We start from the raw sequence: 18,420 nt of genomic DNA on the forward strand, positions 1-18,420 counted from the left end.
ATCTGTGTACACTGTAAACGCCACTAATCCCACCCTACTTTGTATTTTCTAAGGTTGGATTGATTTGGCGGTTTGCGATTAAATCGCCCACTATCGGAGAACGTCTTGTCCCAGATGGTTGTATCGTGGCACGTTTAAAAGAAAGAGATAGATATCATTCAAGGAATTATCAATTAAAGGCATAACAAATACTACATCGATCCATATCGACGTCCCCTGTAGCCCGATGAAAGTGTTCGAAGACACCTAGGTAAAAGCGAAACAAGTGATTAAAAGCAATAGAAACAGTAACCATAGCGGAGAGCGTCGTGGAAGTCGTAAAAAGGCCATCTTGTATGACGAGCCAAGTCTAATGTACAGCAAAAATAGGATAAACGTAGACAATAGGTAGGCAAATACAAGAGTAAACGTGATAATTGTGAGGTTTTGAAGCAGACGTAACCTCTAGTCTAGTCCTCGGGGAACATCTCCCTCATATTACTAACGAAAACACCGTTCTCGGCATCCCATCGCTTGAAGAACTTGCCGGCCATGGGCATCAGATCCTTGATCTCGGTTGGGAGAACCTCGGGGCCGCCGCGCAGTTCGACGAGTTCGATATTTTCTTCGGCGATAACGTGATGATCCGACCCATCGGTGCCGACCCTGTAGATATGTTAGCAAAATACTCTCGACACAGGAGTATCTAGTAGTAGGGTAACTCACATGCACCGGTAAAACGGCTGGCTATACGTCGACCAAGGCGGCGATAACGGATTATCCTCCCAAGAAGATGCGCCCTCGACTGTCCACCCGAGGACGATGCCATGGTACTCGTAGCGCTTGTGTTTGAAAACCTGGCCAACACGATACTTAACCCTCGTGCTGTCGCCAAGGGCGCTCCTGCGTCTCGGCGGCTTTCTCGACGCATCTACAAGTCTAATCTCACGGATCTGATCGTGCAGCGGCTTTGAGGGCAGCTCCCCGTCGTTCCGTTGTCTGCGCGACGGTGCGGCGAAGACGTCGTACATGGGACATACGTACTTTTCGACTAACCACGAATCCTCGGGGAAGTACTCGTAGAAGTAGGTGCGAAGATCGCCAACGTCCTGCTGCCAGTCCCAGCGGATCTCGTCATTCTCCGGCAGTACGGGCACCATCATGATACTAGCCCAGATCATGCTATATAGTGCCGGCTGTAGGTTACGGGCCCAGTCGCCGCGGTTGAGCTCGATCATCGGAATAAGCTGGGAGAGCGGACGCTCGTTGGTACGGAAGCTGGTGAAAGATGCGCGGATATTCTGAGCCGTGCGCATGACGATCAGGTCCGTGGCTGTGGGGTTTAGAAGATTGTCATGGCCAGTATGGATGCCGAGTCGGGATAGGAAGTGGTGTATGTAATCCAGAGGAACTTCCTCGTCTGATCCATAGGGGTCGAGGAACATGTTCTCCTGATGTTCCGAATCTTCTACCGGGAGAGGGTAGCCGTCTAACGATATGCCCGGCGGGGATAAAACGGTAGCATGGACGTGGTTGGGTAGGGCACAGGGGTAGGCTTCCATCCCAAGTCGCGATGATATAGCGGAGTAGATGGCGGCGGATATGATTGGCAGCGACGGATGATGGTCGTCTCGAAGAGCTCTACCAATCAGACAATTGCGAAGATAACGATATGTTTGCTCAGTCGGATCATTTAAGCCTGTCATATTGTTCGAATGGAGCCATCGAGCTAATGCGATAGCTTTCTGCCGGGTGCTCAACTCATCAAGATGTACCTGAGTGCTGCGGAATCGTGCAGTGATATCATCCAACATTTCGGATATCTACACATAAAACACACCAAGGTCAGTGATCTAGTTAAGAATAGTGAGAGCGAGATATTTAGACTAACCTCGTCCAAGTCACCATCGTTATCGTGGAGTGTAAACATATCAAAGGCGCCGAGTGCGCGCTCGAGGCGCATGCCGCAGTTCAGTCTTTCACTATTCGGGGTATCTTCGTCGATGCGACGTGATGCGTACTTCTGGTACTTGGCCCATTCGTCTATCGCGAGACTTCGGTGTATACTGTCGAGGGCGGAGCAAGAATAATATCTACAGTTTGTACCAATTAGTCCTATATTGGATACAGTATTTGTACGCGCTCATATAGTTAAATATGCATACCTTCGCGCCAAAACGTCATCTACCGTATCAGGAACCTGACACTGAGTCAGGAGATAGTCCTTTGCATCGTATCCATATTGGCAGATCTGCTCTATCTTCTGCAAACGAAGTACACGAGATTCGACAATCCCGTCGACGAGGCGTGCGATACGAGCATTACGGCCAAGTCGCTGGAGGAAGAGACGTCGCCAGTCTGTATCGTGCAAATTACCCTTTAACCTTTCTTTGAAATGGTGACTCGATTGCCAGTACTTGAAACCGTGTTGACAATAAGACCTCCAGAGGAGAGGTTCATGCGCGACTCGGTTGAAACGCTTCGAAAGTAATGCGATCTTGGTTATAGTTTCTTCCGGAGATACGTAGAGTAGAATCTGATGGACGATCTCGTCCGGCAAGTCGTCGATAGACGCCATCTTTTATTCCTGAATGTTATTCTAAGTTCCAAAGAGATTAAAGTTAGAGGAGGAAAAGAAAAAGAAGTTTAATAGAAGAGGAAGGAAAAGGAAGAAATGCTCGTGGCGCAAAAGTTATCACCGAGACGAGAGTTTGCGCCGAGTTTGGTTAAAGGTCGATAGGGTATGTAGGGGGATAGAAAACTGATGCAAGTCAAGTCTCATGCGACCAACGGAGATGGAAGAAGGATAGATTACGGGTGTGTAATAGGATTTTCGATGGGTCTGATACGTCAACACTAACTTTAAAGTGGAACTGCACATGTTAAGCCACTTAAGGAACTCTATTTTAATCAGAGCCGTGATAGCCGCGCAGTATGGGTGTGGCGTTATTCTCGCGCAATAGTGTGGCGGAAACCTCCGACGGAAGTGATACCTTCGAATGCATATAAATCACAGTAGAACTGGATGTATCTATCTAGCACTCACATATCCACACAAGCAAGTTCCATTCTTTGGCGCGGGGTAATGTGGGGGGAATCCGATTCCATCCCGTCAAAGTGATGATTTGACACCAGCATTTTTCTAATGTTTTATAAATAATAAAGGGTGCTACGGTTGTTGGGCGTCGTATATTCCTTCAGGTGGAAGCGCACTGTAAAACTGCTTCCAGAATCATCAATTAAGCACGGCAGGATGTACACGAAGTAATGTTAGACACTAGGCGTCTATAGTCGTCCCTAAGGCTACTTGGTAGTTAGGCGATATAATTAGCTCTACGACTAAGATAGAAGTGGCAGCAATAGCGTTGAAGTTTGACAAGGTGAAAGTCTTGCAGGAAAGGAATATGCGAAGGGCTCTCTACTTCCAAGTAAAGCAATTCAGGAATTCTGGAATTCTATAAGAAACTTCAGAAGTATCTCCAGGGGGAAACAACCCAACAGGATCTTGGCAATGCCTGTCATCTTCGAGAGCTCTAGCATCGGGGATAAACAAGCCTAGCTTTCTCTTTCTAAACCAGTGGCTTGGTGATTTACCTTTTCGGCCGGCTTGGTGGGAATATTAATCCAGTTATATAAGTAGGATCATGTTCTAATTCTAATCTTGACGCTCGTTATATAATTGAAATCATAAGTCGTAAAGTGACCATATGTTGACCAGAATGTCTTTGCGACAAGAGGAACGGCGAAGGGACAGAAAACCAAAGAGCGCTAATCCCGATTTTGTTTTATCCCACAAAAGTACAGGCCTACAATGACGCTAACACCAATTCGGATAAGTGGCGTTTGCTTGCTACCAATTCGGTGACAAGCTCTAAAGTGTAAGGTCTGGGCAACTTTAAAATATTGCTACGAAAGTAAACATTAGCGAAACGCGTCTTAGCTTTCAGCAAGAAATTCGACGTGTAATTCGTAATTAGTGGTGGATGCAACTTTGGAGCTCTTCCAACACAAACAATTACATTTCAACACTCATTCTTCTCAATCGCTCATACTCATACTCATACCCTTACGCACAATTCAACTACCACCATTACCGTCGATTAACTTATTTCTTTTATTATCGCATGGTTAATCGAATTACACCGCCATCATATCGCGATCTTCAATCCGCCCACCACTTGTACGGCATCACCCTCTTGAGGCTATCCCACCTCTCCCGCCGTCAAGATGGATACACCACGAACCAACCTCGGTGATGCCACCTATCTAAGTCGAGCACCACCCGATTTTGACATGACACAAGAATCATCTTTCCATTCTCCATCTAAAGATAACAACTTATTACAACAATTGCGAAATGGAGGCGGCGTCAATTTGCGAACACCGCGTGGCAGTAACCGCGCACCTCTTGGCGATAAGAGAAATCTGCCAGCCGGGATCGGTGGTGCCGAATTCACTCCCATGCTCAAGTCTGCAACAAGAAACAGCGCGCGTCGATTCGGCAAGGAAAATACGAACGGCATGGCGACACCCACGTTGGGAAGAATCAACGAAGATATGGATATGACGAATGTTCCTGTGGAGTCATCCTTGTTTGGCGCTTCCAGACGCGAATCATACCTCGAAGCCACGCCTTTACCCCAAGTCGAGAGCAGCAGCGTAGCATCCACACCATTGGCCATAGCCCCACGACGAGGTGGTGACAAGGGCCCGTTACAAGACGGGAATCAGCTGTCACTAAGAGAACAAGAGAATGTCATTGATAGAATCGAGAAGGAAAACTTCGGTCTCAAACTCAAAATTCACTTTCTCGAGGAGGCTCTAAGAAAGACCGGACCCGGGTTTAGTGAAGCCGCTCTAAAGGAAAACACGGAACTCAAGGTCGACAAGGTGACAATGCAGAGGGAGCTTCATAAATATAAGAAACATCTAGCATCCGCAGAGAAGGACCTCGAGACGTATCAGCAACAAATCTTGGAAGTTCAAGAGAAGGCCAAGAAGAAGTATGCCGATCAGAGTCAGAAGGCCGAGATCGATGTACTACGACGAAGTCTGCAGGACAAGGATGCAGAGATAGAAGACCTACAAAGACAATTGCAGAGAGGAAACAGAGACCAAGGCAAAATCGACAAGCTCAATGACAAGATAGGCGACCTCGAAGCAGACCTACGCCAAAAAGACCGAGAAATCGACGAACGGGAAGAGGAGGTTGAAAAGTTGAAAAGTAGGCTTGAAGAGGCTGACGAGAAATGGAACCTGGCACAAAGCAAGATTACTCAACTTCAAGCAAATGCGCAACCAACCGAAGACATAGGGAAAATAGAGGAGCTGCAGGATAAGATCCGCTCCCTAGAATCAGACCTACGAGAGAAGGATCTGGACCTCGATGACCGCGACGAAGAGCTGAATGGTTTAGAGACGAAGTTAGCCCAGGAAGGCGAAAAATTACAGTCTGCCCAACAGAAGATAGCCGAGCTCCAAGGCAATGCCCGCTCAAGCGAAGAACTCGACGAAGCTAAAGGAACTATTCAAGATCTCGAATTCAACGTCCGGCAGCTCGAACGTCAAATAGATGAGATGAAGGGGGAACTTAATGCCGCCATCTCAGAAAAAGATCGAGCTGAGGCAGATCTCGAAGAACTCCAGGATGAGATGTCTAACAAATCACTTGTCACCAAGGGTCTTTCCCGCCAAGTTGAAGAGAAAGTTGCGCGACTCCAGACTGAAGTTAACCACTGGCAAGAGAAGTATGGTGTCCTTGAACGAGATGTGTCTGAGAAGGACAGATACGTGCAAGATGTCAACTCCAAGGCCGAACAACTCTTGCAGCAACGGGAGGCTTGGGATCGCGAACGCAAGCTTCTTTCATCGAGACTAGAAGCTGTACAACAAGATCTCTCCACGCGCACAGACGAAAAGAATCTCCTCCAACTACGTCATGATTCCCTCGGAGATGAATCGGCCTCTTTACAACGGGACGTGGCACGTCTTCAAAAGCAAGTTGATGAGCTTGAATTTAGTCTAGATCAGGAGAAAGCACATGGCTTACAAATCGAACGCGACATGAACCGCAATCATCAATCCGAGGTTAACCGTCTAAACGACGACGTTGCGGACCTTCAGGATGAACTGAACCGAGTTCGCGAAGAGGCATTCGGTGGTCAGTCGGCATCTGCATCTCTAGAACGAGAGGTTGCTCGTCTACAAAAGCGTGTAGGCGAACTCGAGATGAGCTTGAGCCAGGAGAAGGCCCGTTCACTACAATCTCTATACGAATCTAACGCTAAACATAAGGACGAGGTCGATCGTCTGAATGACGACATTGCCGATCTCCAGGACGAGATTGCACGGGTGCGTAAGGAAGCATCAGGTGGCCAATCCGCATCAGCATCATTAGAACGGGAGGTTGAGCGTTTGCAGAAGCGTGTCAGGGAACTTGAGACCGACCTTGATCATGAAAAAGCGAATACCAGAATTCGACAAACCACTTCCGGCGATGAGTCCGCCTCACTGCAACGAGAAATTACTCGTTTACGGAACCAGCTTAGCGACATAGAGCTCAACCTCGACCAGGAAAAGAGCCACGGCCGTCAAATCGAGCGAGATGTTCGCAGTCAGCTCAAATCTGAAATCGATCGTCTAAACGATGAGGTTTCTCAATTACATACAGAGATTCGGGAGAAAGATAGCCGCTACGATATTGATAACGAAAAATGGCAGGCCGAAAGACGTAACCTAGAGTCCCAACGAGACCGTCTTGAAGAGCGGGCTGCTGGGCTTGAAAGAACCATTGATCGAGTACGCGACTCCGAGGGTTCTCTATCTAGCAAAGAGACGAAGTTACAAGATGCTCTAAACAGTGAGGCACTACGCCACAAGAGGGAGGAAGCTGCGCTTAGTCGCCAAATCGACGATTTGCGACACGACCTAGAAACTCGGCAATCTTCACTAACAGCACTTCGTAACGAGATCGCAGCCGTTCGCGAAGAACTTCTACAGAGTCAAGCGGCCTACCAATCTCAAGCTGAAGAGATAGAAGCTTTGCAGGACGAGGTTGAGGTTCTTCAAACTACTCTAGACGAAGAATCGGAAGATGCTGCCGAAAAGCTGAATGAGGCTGATCGGATGTATCAAGACCTTAGACGTCAGCTTGAGATAGCAAAACGCGACCAGTCCCAAAAAGCGGGCGATCTTGGAGAGCAATTATTAGAAGCTGAGCGAGTCTCCGATGACCTCAGAAGACAGCTTGAGGAAGCCAATCGAAAGCTACGTGAAGCCCAACGCCAATGTGAGCGTCTAAAGCAACAAGCAGACCGGGAAAGTCGATACGAATCCAACAAATCGGACAAAAAACTAGAGCAAGCCAATCGTGAAGCCGAAGAGCTTAGGCGAGACCTAAATCGAGCAACTAAGGAATCTGAAAAAGCGAATCGCCTATGTGAAGACTTGCGAGAACAACTAGAATTAGCAAGGCAGGATCTAGACTATGCCAGTCCATTATGCAAAGAACTACGCCAGAAATTGGAGCGAGCACGGAATGAACGTGCCGCATACAAGGCGTCGGCTGAAAAACTGAAGGCCGACTGCGAGCGATTGCAGGAGGGCGCGCGGGAAGCGTTGGCATGGATCGAGGCCAAGAACTCCCAGTCCCCTGAGGGACCTTCTAATCCTTATACTCCGCACATTCAGAAGAGGGGCACCAAGGCCAGTTTCCGGTACGGCGACATCGTGATGGACGTGGTAGATCAGCGGGATCACGAAGCAGTCATCCGAGCGGCAGACACGGCAGAGAAGCGACACACCAAGGAAATCCGCGGGATGGCGCTACAAATGCAGTGGATGCAGGCAAGGTGGGAGCGCGAGGCTAGCTTGAGGAATGACGCCGCTTTTGCCAAGAAATTTTTGTCACTCCAATTAGAGATTGCTGATGCTTGGTACGTTTACGTTTCCGTCTCTTATCATCTTGTTCATTTTAATTATGTGGCGCTTGACTAACACCCGAAACAGTAATAAGGCAGACCTACGCATCCTAAAGGGTATACATAAGCAGCTAGGGATAAAATCGCCTGACTCGTTGCTCTCGTCCAGGAAGCGGGGAGTATCCAAGAAACCGCCAAATAACCTAAAGATTTTCGCAAATGTACTGAGGGCGGTGGCGCGCATGCGCATCAGCGCGAGGAACTGGGGGGAACAAGAGAAGACGAGGAAGAAGCTGGTGAACGCGTGGGAGGAGAGCCAGAAGAGGGAGGCAGAGCTCGAGGTGCCTATGTGAACTAGGTGCCGATTGTTGTATTTTTGTTAATGGGCGCCGCCCGCGGATGAGGAGTTGGAGGTTGTCGCATTGACATTACATTGCCCTGTCCACGGACGGGTCCGGAGTTCGTGCGTTTGGTATTGAAATATCGTTTGTTCTTTATCATCACCATCACACCCTTTTCAAAAAAAGAATTGGGGATAGGGGCATGGAAGGGCGGGTATATGGTAGGATAGGATAGGGTAGGGTAGGGTAGGCATGAACGAGAGGATAAATTCAGTTTTGGTTGTGGACTTGATACCTATCAAATAAAACGGTGTGTGATGAGCGAGAACGAGATTACAGAATGCTTGGTTGAGGCTGTCTGTAGATGTTAATCTATGTCTTGACTATTTCGAGTTATTGATATACGTCATGTGCGCTCCTTGGCTATGAAGTGAGTATATGCCCAGTTGGTTATTGCTATTATCTCTGCTTGTATTTATGTTGTCAGTGAGGTTAGAACAAATACTTGTTTCTCCGAAGTCTTGCCAAAGAGATGGGAATAATGTTATCTATTCGATCCCCCAGTACCATCAAATTCCCACTCAACTTACGATGATACATATTGCAGCTTCTTATATCGTCCACAGAAGCTAGGTAAGCAACAGTAGACAACATGTCTCTTACAACCAGAACCCCTACCACCTAACATGCTCACTTAGCAGGTTCTGGTTCTGGCTTATCTACCTGCACTTCCTCCTCCCCTTCCTTCTCCTTTACCTCCTTCATCGGTTTGCTCTTAGTCTTAAGCGCTGCCATATGGATCTCGTGGAGATTATACCGCTTCAACGAATCCCAATCGCCGCCCACAACGCTCATCCCGAAAAACGACTGATAAACATCGATGAGAATAACTTTGTCCGGGGCTGTAAGGTTGACTTTATGACGTGTGTCAATAAATCCCGCGACCTTCTTAATCACATCCTCTCTCTTAAGGAGATTGTGTGCGCGGAAGGTTGGTCGGATGGCGTACTATCAGACCAGTCTGTCAGTACGTCTATTCCCCAGTATCGGACTTACCAGCAAGAAAAAACAGATAAAAACTTACGGAATGGAATATCTCCTTTCCCTCCTCCTCTTCCTTCTTCTCATCTCCACCATCCTTCTCACCTTCATCACCTTCATCACTATCGCTCGCTAGTCGGAAGTGCTCCCCAAGCACCTTTTTCGCAACCTCATCAAGCCCAGCCTCCGTAGCCTTCGCACTCGCCGTAACCGGCGTAAAACGGTTGAGAAACCGGGATCTACGACCACCCTTATCCTTCCCCACCCCGTCCCTCGCATCGATGCAGATGCGATGAGCCAGCTCAACGGGATCGACTGGAGCATGAGTTCGCATGAAGAGCAGACAATCCAGTCCTAACCGGATAGGTTCAAACGGCGCCTCGGTGTCCTTGTCACCGGGTTTGCTAGAGGGTTTTAGGGATTGCACTTCTTTCTTGATAGATGACTCGATGTCCTCGTCTGCGTCCTCTTCATCTACGTCGTCGGAGGTCTTGAGGTTGTAGAGGGTGGCGCCGTACTAGGAGACTTAGCACCGCAGTAAAAGTGAGAGTGAGAGGAAGTTTACCTCTTCGCAGATATCCATCAACTCGTCCAACGCCTGGCGCTCCTTGCCCTTGACGCAAGTAGTCGCCAAACCCACATCACCGGGCTCCAAGCCCTTAGCTCTCAGAGCCTCAAGCTTGGCTTTGTGGTGGGGCGTCTGCCATTTGCCATTGGAACCTCCCTATAAACAATTAGTGATTAGGATTTCATGCAAGGTTGAAACGTGGGATATGGTCCTACTTTGCTTTTCTTAAAAGGACGATCGTCGGATCCGTGGTGCGACTTTCTCTTGCTGTAAGAATCTCTCATGGTTGATTGATGTATGTATGTCGAACTATCGGTGGAGATATAAAAGAACTTTTATTGAGGTACAATGTCTCGTCAATTGAATTTATATATCCCGCTCAATTCGTCAGAATTATGTTGAATTTTGTGTTTATGATTGTTTTAATGAAGAATTAGAATGGCAAACGTTGAACATAGTACATGAAATGAGGCCTGAGTTTTTATAGAACTCACGTGGTCCGTGCGCCACTCGCGGCTTCCCGCTTCATTCCAGGTGCAACTGCCACGAGGGAGGTGACGAGAAATCCAAATGTACAATGCGCTACAGGAAGTTTATATATCGAAAGAACATGATGGCTCATAACAATTGCCTAATGACTTGTTTGATACGAACTTAGCTCAGTTAGAAAGCCGTGTGTATAAACCGCTTGCGGCGCAAGAGGTTAGAACCTCGGTACTTGAGCTGTTGGTTCGAAACGGGTTCTTAGGCACTTGTTTTATTTTTTTTCTGCTTTTCTCTTTTTCTCCTTTTCTCTCTTTTTTTTATTTAATCTTCTCAAAAATTTCAATTCAATATTTTCATTTTCATACTGCATCGCATAGTAAAAGAATTCAATCCTCTGCGTTAACATTCTTAATGTGTATATCTATATTCGTCGTCTTAACATATCAATAGGGATATTAGGGTATTATATTGAAAGTCCTTCAAACCACCCTAGAGGTATAAAATATCCATCCCCATCCTAAAATACACCCAGTTCCATATATTTATGCTACATCTTTAATTCGTCAATCAACCCTTGTGATAATCATCACTCGTCTATTTTAGTCGATATGCTAGTCGATATTATCCTTCCTTCTCCTCTTCGTAGATCTTCACCTTCTCGGCGTACTCCTTGATGTTGCTGAAAATGTTGTCCTCGATCATGTAACCTTTGCCGGCCACAACACGCAGTATCAGCTCGTTAAGCGTCTGTCGCCCTAGAATATCCACATGGTCCGCCGTGTTAGGTCCTCCACGAGGATTAAACCTTTCCGGCTCATGGGGCATTTCAACTACAGAGACCTTGACACCTGCCGGGTTATATCGCTTCATGTGCCAACCCTTGGAACACATATAACCGGTACTTAAAAGATTGACAGTACCGTCACCCTCTCCCATGATAACTCCATGATCGATATCATCAACCGTCAGCCCCGTGTCAATGGTGACATTAAGATTCGTTAATCCAGGAAACTCGGGGGTGCGGTAATAGTACGACCTTTCTGTTGGTTTTCCCACGCCGTAGAAGCAATACACCTTCAAGTTGGGAGCTAGAGGCAACCTCGTCTCCAGAGGATTGATCCATTTGCGATGGTCTAGTTCGTTAGCTTCTACTTCGGCAGAAGTGTGAGCTACTCCACGAGAGTAACTCCTCTGTATCTGGTCTGAGTACCAGTCGTCGGTCGTCTCCAAAAGATACTTCATCGCCTCGCCGACTGTCAAATTCGTGTCCGGCGTAGTCCAGTTAGCACCGCGGCGGAAGTTCAAGAATGAGCCAAACGAATCTTTCTGTTCAGGTTGATCATCCGGCGCCCACGTCAAGTTTCCCCAAATGGCTTCGCCGCCAATTGGTAACATAGCCGATATACCTGGCATAGCTCGGAATATTTCGGCCCGTTCGTCTTTGTTTAAGAATTTCTCGAGTCCATACACCGCAAAGGAATTTAATTGTGCCGTGTCACGCATTTCTCCAGAGAGGATGGCAGTAACATCTTTGACAGCGCCCAACATGCATCCACTAATGTTGATCCAGGCTTCGACATGACGTTCGACCCAATCGTCGCCCCCTTTACCACCTTGTGCCGATGCAACCCAATGGAAGAAGTAAAACAGAACCTGACTACCCATACTGTGGGAAGTGAGGACTACTTTCTGGCCAGAGAATTGGTGTGCTAGCTCGACATAGCTCTTTAATCTCGTGAAGTATTGGTCTCGAAGTTCGAGATTTTGATAGGACAACCGCCAGTCATAAGCGGCCGTGAAGGAATTCGTAGGGTCGTATCCCAAAGACGCGAGGTTTTCTAAGATCTTGCTCCAAATCCAATATCCCGTAATAAAGAAGTCGGTAGCATCAAAACCCTGGGCGGCTCTCAACTTGATGTTGGGAGGATCTAACCCTGTCTTTTTGTCTAACATAATATGCTTTTTCCATATCTCCTTATCCATGACAAGTGCTCTCATCATTGTCCAGCTACCCCAGAGTCGCTTTCGGAAGTACGGTCGGGAAATATTGGCGGTACCCCAGGATTCAAGGCCTGTCGAGATGACGCCAGGGACCATGATGACGGGATGATGGACACTAAGTCCCTCGGACCGGGCCTTCAATCCGACGGAAAAGGAATCGTAGCTATCGACAAAATCTCGCTCGCCTTTCTACAATTACAAAATTCATTAGTTAAGATATCCACGTGATAATTATTATCTCTATATAGAGGAGACATACTACAAGGTCCCTCATATCTTTGACCAACCCAGCAGGCAGCACATCGAGAAAACTGTCCATGCTAAGCTCGCCAATCTCGGGAAGTTCAATTAAATCATTATTTTTAGCTAGAAATCCGGCGCCTACGAGGCCGAACAGAATTCCCAAAAGGAAAATGAAGGTGTTCCGCCGTTTGCGCGTCTTTGGTTGGTGATCGTGGACGATCTTGACCTTGTCGCCCGGCTTCACCGGACTTTCGTCTCTCGGGGTGGGGGCCTGCGATGAGGATTCAGAGTTGTCGGCGCCGACAGCCCGGCGTCGAAGAGTTGATGCCATCGTCGAACAGGATGAACATGACCAAGCACTAAGTGCTGCGTAGGATCGAATCGGGATCGGTGCCGTTTGCGTGTGTTGTCGGAAACTGGGATGACGGACGAGGGATGATCAACGATCAACAAGAAAATGGGGCGAGCTACGTCAAATAGCTATGCTGCTATGCTGTCGTCGTCTCAAAAAGGGATGATTGTGTCATGAATTGGAAATAAAGTTGAGATTATCTCTTTTACTACGGATCCATAGTTCGTGAGTTGTAAACCGTGAGTGGTACCTGATCAGCAAGCCCCAATTGATGCAGGTGCGCGGTGCGGAAGATTGAAGTTGACGACACAAAACAATTTGCAACCTTTTGACGTCAGTCTGCTGCTAGCTTTTCCTTGGGAGGGAAAGCAGGGGCCATCACATCATGTTAGGGATGTTTCAGCCCACCAACCAGTAAAGTTTTAGGGCTCTCATCAACTGGGACTGCGGCATGACAGGCATTCGGACTGCCAGATGCGACGTTTTTTAAACTCCAGTTTAAACTTGAACCTAGAAATCCACTGACCCCGCAGATCCATTGCCGGATTGGTCAGTCCAGGTAGCCTCCCGTTGAAGCCTTCCATTCTTTGCCCTGTAATTATTCTTCAATGTTACGTACTGCGTACCCCAAAGCTGTCCAAGTAACTCCGTACCTACCTCAGTTCAAAGCGGGAACGGGAAAAACGGGCAACTTTAAGTTGCATGTGAAAGCGGGCCGCACTTGTACATAGTCCTACCAAACAGACTCACATATCATAAATTTATTACTGTAACACCAACCCTTTAACTGCCGTCTTACTCAATTCTTCCTACATATCTGCTACTTGCTTCCCTAACCTCTTCTCCCTTTATTAACCATATCTTTTTGTTCCTCACCGCGGAATTCTCCCGTCGATATTCTTATTGTAGCCATTGTCGTAATTGTGACAACGGTGCTTTGTCGAACCCTCAATCCTTGTCGGCTATTACCTCCATGTGAGATCAACGGCGCAGCTATGGAAGTAGCCCGCGATGCCCGCGCAACCCAGCTTCCCGGCGAACTGTTATATATCCAGTACGAACATGCTCTAGAGGAACAGTATCTGCCCGCGATTCGGGCATTGATCTCGAAGGATCTAAGCGAGCCGTATAGTATATACGTTTACCGATACTTCTTATACCAATGGGCGCATCTGTGCTATATGGTGAGACCGGAGTCCATTCTTTTCACCCCCCAAGTAGCGGGGAACTCTTGGCTAAATAGGAATTGTGTAACAAGGCACTTAACCCCGTCGACAAGTCCCTAATGGGCGTCATTATCTGTAAACTGGAACACCATGCGTCGCACTCACCTCCAACACATCGAGGCTACATAGCCATGCTCGCAGTGACCTCTACATTCCGAGGCCACGGCATAGCCACCCGATTGGTAAAGATGGCGATCGATGCGATGGCCGAACGCAACGCCGACGAGATCGTCCTCGAGACCGAAGAGACCAACCTACCGGCCATGAGACTATACGAAAGACTGGGGTTCTTGCGGTCTAAGAAGCTACATAGATACTACCTCAATGGAAACAGCGCTTATCGGCTTGTACTTCTCTTGAAATCGACAGATCCCGAAACAGATTAGCACTCTAGCCATCCGGGGGAGTGGCAAAGGCTGAAGGGGCTGAGGAAAAGGGCGGAACGGGAATCTGAGGGAAAGAGAACATATATCTGCAGCTAGTCTTCGACGTCGAGACTCGTGCAGCGCTGTACATAATTGATTTATGCGACACCCCGTGACCTTTCTTTACGGTGGGTTCGATGTACAGATTTACGACCGGCTTTCCAAGGAATTGGATGTGCAGTGGGATATCACAAGAGCAGGCATTAGGGTTCGAGGTGGTAGCGTGGATATTCATTGCATCGGCGGCGTTATGAGGTCGGCAAGTAAGCATTGAGTTTCTGTTTAGCTTACACACATGAACTACCTAGGCAGTGCCCCTATACTCCTCGAGGTTTCTGATCATACATTGGAAGCGAACTCTTGGAGCGAAGGGTATCTCGAAAATTCAGTTATTCCTCCCGGGAACATTTATATCAGTTTCCACTTTTCTTAAGACTACGTCCATTTCCCTGTCTTTAGCATAGTTTTGGTGTCATAGATGGAAGCTCTAATCTCCCATGGATTTCCATGTGCTATCCCCAAATATGTGTATACGTCTAATTTCGTAAGTCTCACATTAACTAAGAAAGAAATGAGGAACAACTGACCTGGTTTATAGTACAATGGTCTGTCATGGGCCTGAACAAGCCCAAGCTTCTTCAATTTCTCCGCGACTCTCTTGACGTCTTGCGTGTCGCTGAAATCGGCGGTGTAGACACAGATGAGCCGCTCAGTCCTTTTATCGGTTGTCTGTCGTGGCGCGACCTTGGCGCCTATCCCCAGCTCATTATTAATGGTTGCCTTGGCGATGATCTTCCAGATCTCGTTGACCTCGAAAGTGTTGCAGAACAACATCCATTTGCCGCATCTCACGTGGTGGGCTTTCGCAAGGTTGAGGATATCCTTTGCCGCGTCCACGCCGGCTGTCCGGCATTCTCGGGCGATGAAGGCTGGCCCGTTGCCGGAGTTCTTGCACATGTTAATGTACTCGGATACGAAATGGAGCCTCGCCATTCCACCCTCGACAACACGGGGTAGGTCCGCGCCTTCTTCCTCGGGTGCTTCGTCTTCGCAGCCACGGATGTGCTGATTCAATGACTCGCTCTTCTTCTTGCGGCTGATATACGGATTGCAAACCCAAATCCATGGATTCTTAGGAGTTGCGTCAGTAGTTGCTGGTGGAACACGTTCCAAGAACGCTTCGATCGTCTCTGTGAGCTGCCATGCGTATTCCAAGCCGGCATATGGGTTGTGAAGATTGGATACGTCTTTCATTTCAACATCTTCACTCTGTGCTTGGATCCTTAGTGGTGTATTGACATCCCCGTGTTCCCCCCACCAGGTCTCGGGATCGAAGTCTCTCACTTTGGCTTTTAGGTCTGCCATAATGTCGTCGTCTCCTGAGGATGAGTGTTAGTGGCCTGGGCTGACTTATGATGGAGCAGATATTTTCACCATAGAAATCAGAATCGTCGGAACTCATGACAAGGCTGCGTTTTATAAGTTTATCTAAGAGAATGTTTGTATTACACGAAGTTTCTAGTGTGGTACTTAGCCACAAATAGGGTAGTATTAGGTACTAGGTAGGTAGGCTGTGTGAAAATTAATATAATATGAAGTAGACAAATAGAATATCGGTATAGGAGCACGAATAGAATAAAAGTAGGAGATGTAGGACTTCGCAGAAGTCAATCATAATAGGTCCGTCAGACTCGCAAACGGAAACGCTGGAATTGACATGTCGAATTCAAGGATACCGGGGACATTATTCCAAGAGCTTGGGTTGATGTTCAAAGCGTCCGACTTCCCCCAGCAGCCCCAGCTCTCGTTTGGTGGGAACTCGTCACTTCTTCAGCACTCTCAAGGCAGTCCAGGGGTTGTAAGTGGAAATGTTCTTGGATCCAACCTGCCGGGCGCTAGAAATCGACTAGGAAGACCCGCTAATCACAGGGTCCATGCCTAAGTGGGTATAGCGGGGACAATTCCGAGCCGTTCTACGGCACCACACGAATCCACTTTTATCCATGTCTTAGCATGCACCCGTAAGTCTAACTTCATATGGAGCACTTGAACGTAAAAATCGAGGAAGCTACGCGCTACCTACATGTGATACGCATATTCTGAAAGTTTCTTTTCAATCAATATCAAAGAGAATTCTACACAGCTGGATAGTAATCGCTCCATATGACTATAGCGATGCTATAAGACACAGCGGAACACATTGCTGGAGATCTTCTGCCCGTCATATCACGCGGGGGGATACACATGCTACAATATTATTAAAAATTTGCCCCTGTCCAAAAAGCAAATCGGCATGGAGACGCAAGGACGCAGCATCCCGCCGCTGAGGTCATTGACCTTAGACCTCCCTCCCAGCTGTATCGAGTTTTGCCCAGGTCAACCGGAGTATTTTGTAGTTGGTACATACAATCTACAGAGGGGAAGCGAAGATCCCGGCACGGTTGCCGGGGTCGATGAAGAAACCGACCAGCAGGCAACGAAGTCCGTGCAGACTCGGGATGGGAGTCTCATTCTCTTCAAATTAACAGGGGCAGATGAAATGTAAGCACTATTCCTATTTCTATAATAATTCAATATTGAATTCACCTTTAGATAGACAACTTGTACAAACCGTTCCTTATCCTTCTGCGATTCTCGATCTTCACTTTCATCCTGGAAGAGAAGGATGTACTGTTCTAGCTGTGGTCTCTAGTACTGGAACCCTTTCGTTTTTCAGGCTTTCTAGTTCGGAAGGGTCTCAAATCTCTCTAAAGGAGATTATCACACATCGACCACTCGATGTTGAAGAAGGAATCCTCTTCTTATCATGCTCATGGCATCCACATATTCCCGAACTCCTTGCTATTACGACTTCAGACTATCAGGTTCACATCATACAAGTCGACGATTTCTGGAACGTCCACCAAACGAGTACAGAACCGGTTATTACGCATACTTTAGAGGCTTGGACGGTGGCGTTCTCGCCATTGAAACCTAGAGATTTTCAGCAGCTTACAATATTCTCCGGTGGAGATGACTCAAAACTTTTTGCCAGGAAGTATGCTTTTAATCCAAAACGGATTTGTGGCGAAGATGACTCGATCGAAACCCTCTATTCCCCAATCTCCATAAGAGGTCATGAAGCAGGAGTTACCGCTATCTTGCCCCTGGATATACAATTTGACTCGCTCAATTCTGTGGTTATTACTGGAAGTTATGATGACCATATAAGAGTATTTGCCATCTATGACAACGACGTAATTCTTTCAAACGCTGGTTTATTAGCAGAAGAAAACTTACAAGGAGGAGTGTGGAGGCTCAAGCTAATTGACTTACAAAAAACAATAAGGGAGAAAGAGGGAGATCGATGGACAGCTCTCATTCTTGCATCATGCATGCATGCGGGATCAAGAATTCTCGAAATCACAGGTGAGACAGAAACGAGGTCTTGTGATATCAAAGTCCTCGGTCGTTTTGAAGAGCATAAGAGCATGAATTACGGAAGTGATTTTCAGCCAGGATCTGAGAAGGGAGGTAGGAAGCTTCGGTGTATCTCGACGAGCTTTTATGATAGGCTTTTGTGTTTATGGGAATACTAGCATCTATAGATGGTGTTTGGTTGCTGAAAATGACTTCATTGATCTATCTGACATAAGTAGATAGGTAGCTAGATGCCAAGTGCCTTAGGAATGCACCTTTCGTCTTCTATCACAACACTGCGTATATGTATATATCTCCACAATACAAATGACTCATCAAAGTGGTACGATGTGTACGCAGGCTGGCAGGCAAGTTAACCATATGCATAGCAGTTACGTAGGAAACTTCCATGTTCTTAAAAACTCTATTAATATGAAGAT

The 18,420-nt window shown here is 47.3% G+C and overlaps 7 protein-coding genes across 7 annotated transcripts; 3 read left to right on the plus strand and 4 right to left on the minus strand.

Moving 5' to 3' along the window:
- Window positions 1-133: 133 nt before the first annotated feature.
- On the minus strand, window positions 134-2,734 carry GGS22DRAFT_173821 (uncharacterized protein). The gene is made up of 4 exons (XM_047962987.1): window positions 2,145-2,734; window positions 1,871-2,072; window positions 706-1,802; window positions 134-645 (listed from the first exon to the last, which is right to left on the minus strand). The coding sequence occupies exons 1-4, from the start codon at window positions 2,555-2,557 to the stop codon at window positions 450-452; spliced, it is 1,908 nt and encodes a 635-aa protein (XP_047814777.1). The 5' UTR covers window positions 2,558-2,734; the 3' UTR covers window positions 134-449.
- A 4,627-nt stretch (window positions 2,735-7,361) lies between these two features.
- Window positions 7,362-8,696, plus strand: GGS22DRAFT_173824 (Pericentrin-AKAP-450 domain of centrosomal targeting protein-domain-containing protein). The gene is made up of 2 exons (XM_047962988.1): window positions 7,362-7,913; window positions 7,987-8,696. Exons 1-2 carry the CDS (start codon window positions 7,711-7,713, stop codon window positions 8,249-8,251), a joined length of 468 nt encoding a protein of 155 aa, XP_047814778.1. The 5' UTR covers window positions 7,362-7,710; the 3' UTR covers window positions 8,252-8,696.
- Window positions 8,697-8,752: 56 nt separating this feature from the next.
- On the minus strand, window positions 8,753-10,262 carry GGS22DRAFT_78151 (uncharacterized protein). The gene is made up of 4 exons (XM_047968083.1): window positions 10,064-10,262; window positions 9,846-10,004; window positions 9,324-9,797; window positions 8,753-9,247 (listed from the first exon to the last, which is right to left on the minus strand). Exons 1-4 carry the CDS (start codon window positions 10,130-10,132, stop codon window positions 8,930-8,932), a joined length of 1,020 nt encoding a protein of 339 aa, XP_047814779.1. The 5' UTR covers window positions 10,133-10,262; the 3' UTR covers window positions 8,753-8,929.
- Window positions 10,263-10,727: 465 nt separating this feature from the next.
- On the minus strand, window positions 10,728-13,361 carry GGS22DRAFT_78153 (LACT-domain-containing protein). Its single transcript, XM_047968084.1, has 2 exons — window positions 12,595-13,361; window positions 10,728-12,524 (listed from the first exon to the last, which is right to left on the minus strand). The coding sequence occupies exons 1-2, from the start codon at window positions 12,907-12,909 to the stop codon at window positions 10,956-10,958; spliced, it is 1,884 nt and encodes a 627-aa protein (XP_047814780.1). The 5' UTR covers window positions 12,910-13,361; the 3' UTR covers window positions 10,728-10,955.
- Window positions 13,362-13,925: 564 nt separating this feature from the next.
- Window positions 13,926-14,542, plus strand: GGS22DRAFT_192783 (acyl-CoA N-acyltransferase; the record flags this gene model as incomplete). The annotated part of the gene is made up of 2 exons (XM_047965315.1): window positions 13,926-14,114; window positions 14,174-14,542. 2 exons carry the CDS (start codon window positions 13,926-13,928, stop codon window positions 14,540-14,542), a joined length of 558 nt encoding a protein of 185 aa, XP_047814781.1.
- A 237-nt stretch (window positions 14,543-14,779) lies between these two features.
- GGS22DRAFT_78161 (DUF1917-domain-containing protein) lies at window positions 14,780-16,170 on the minus strand. Its single transcript, XM_047968085.1, has 3 exons — window positions 16,016-16,170; window positions 15,169-15,960; window positions 14,780-15,117 (listed from the first exon to the last, which is right to left on the minus strand). Exons 1-3 carry the CDS (start codon window positions 16,041-16,043, stop codon window positions 15,017-15,019), a joined length of 921 nt encoding a protein of 306 aa, XP_047814782.1. The 5' UTR covers window positions 16,044-16,170; the 3' UTR covers window positions 14,780-15,016.
- Window positions 16,171-16,874: 704 nt separating this feature from the next.
- Window positions 16,875-18,159, plus strand: GGS22DRAFT_192785 (WD40-repeat-containing domain protein; the record flags this gene model as incomplete). The annotated part of the gene is made up of 2 exons (XM_047965316.1): window positions 16,875-17,122; window positions 17,178-18,159. 2 exons carry the CDS (start codon window positions 16,875-16,877, stop codon window positions 18,157-18,159), a joined length of 1,230 nt encoding a protein of 409 aa, XP_047814783.1.
- Between the last annotated feature and the right edge of the window lie 261 nt (window positions 18,160-18,420).

Source organism: Annulohypoxylon maeteangense, assembly GCF_022496945.1.
Source record: "Annulohypoxylon maeteangense strain CBS 123835 unplaced genomic scaffold GGS22scaffold_22, whole genome shotgun sequence".
NCBI lineage: Eukaryota > Fungi > Ascomycota > Sordariomycetes > Xylariales > Hypoxylaceae > Annulohypoxylon > Annulohypoxylon maeteangense.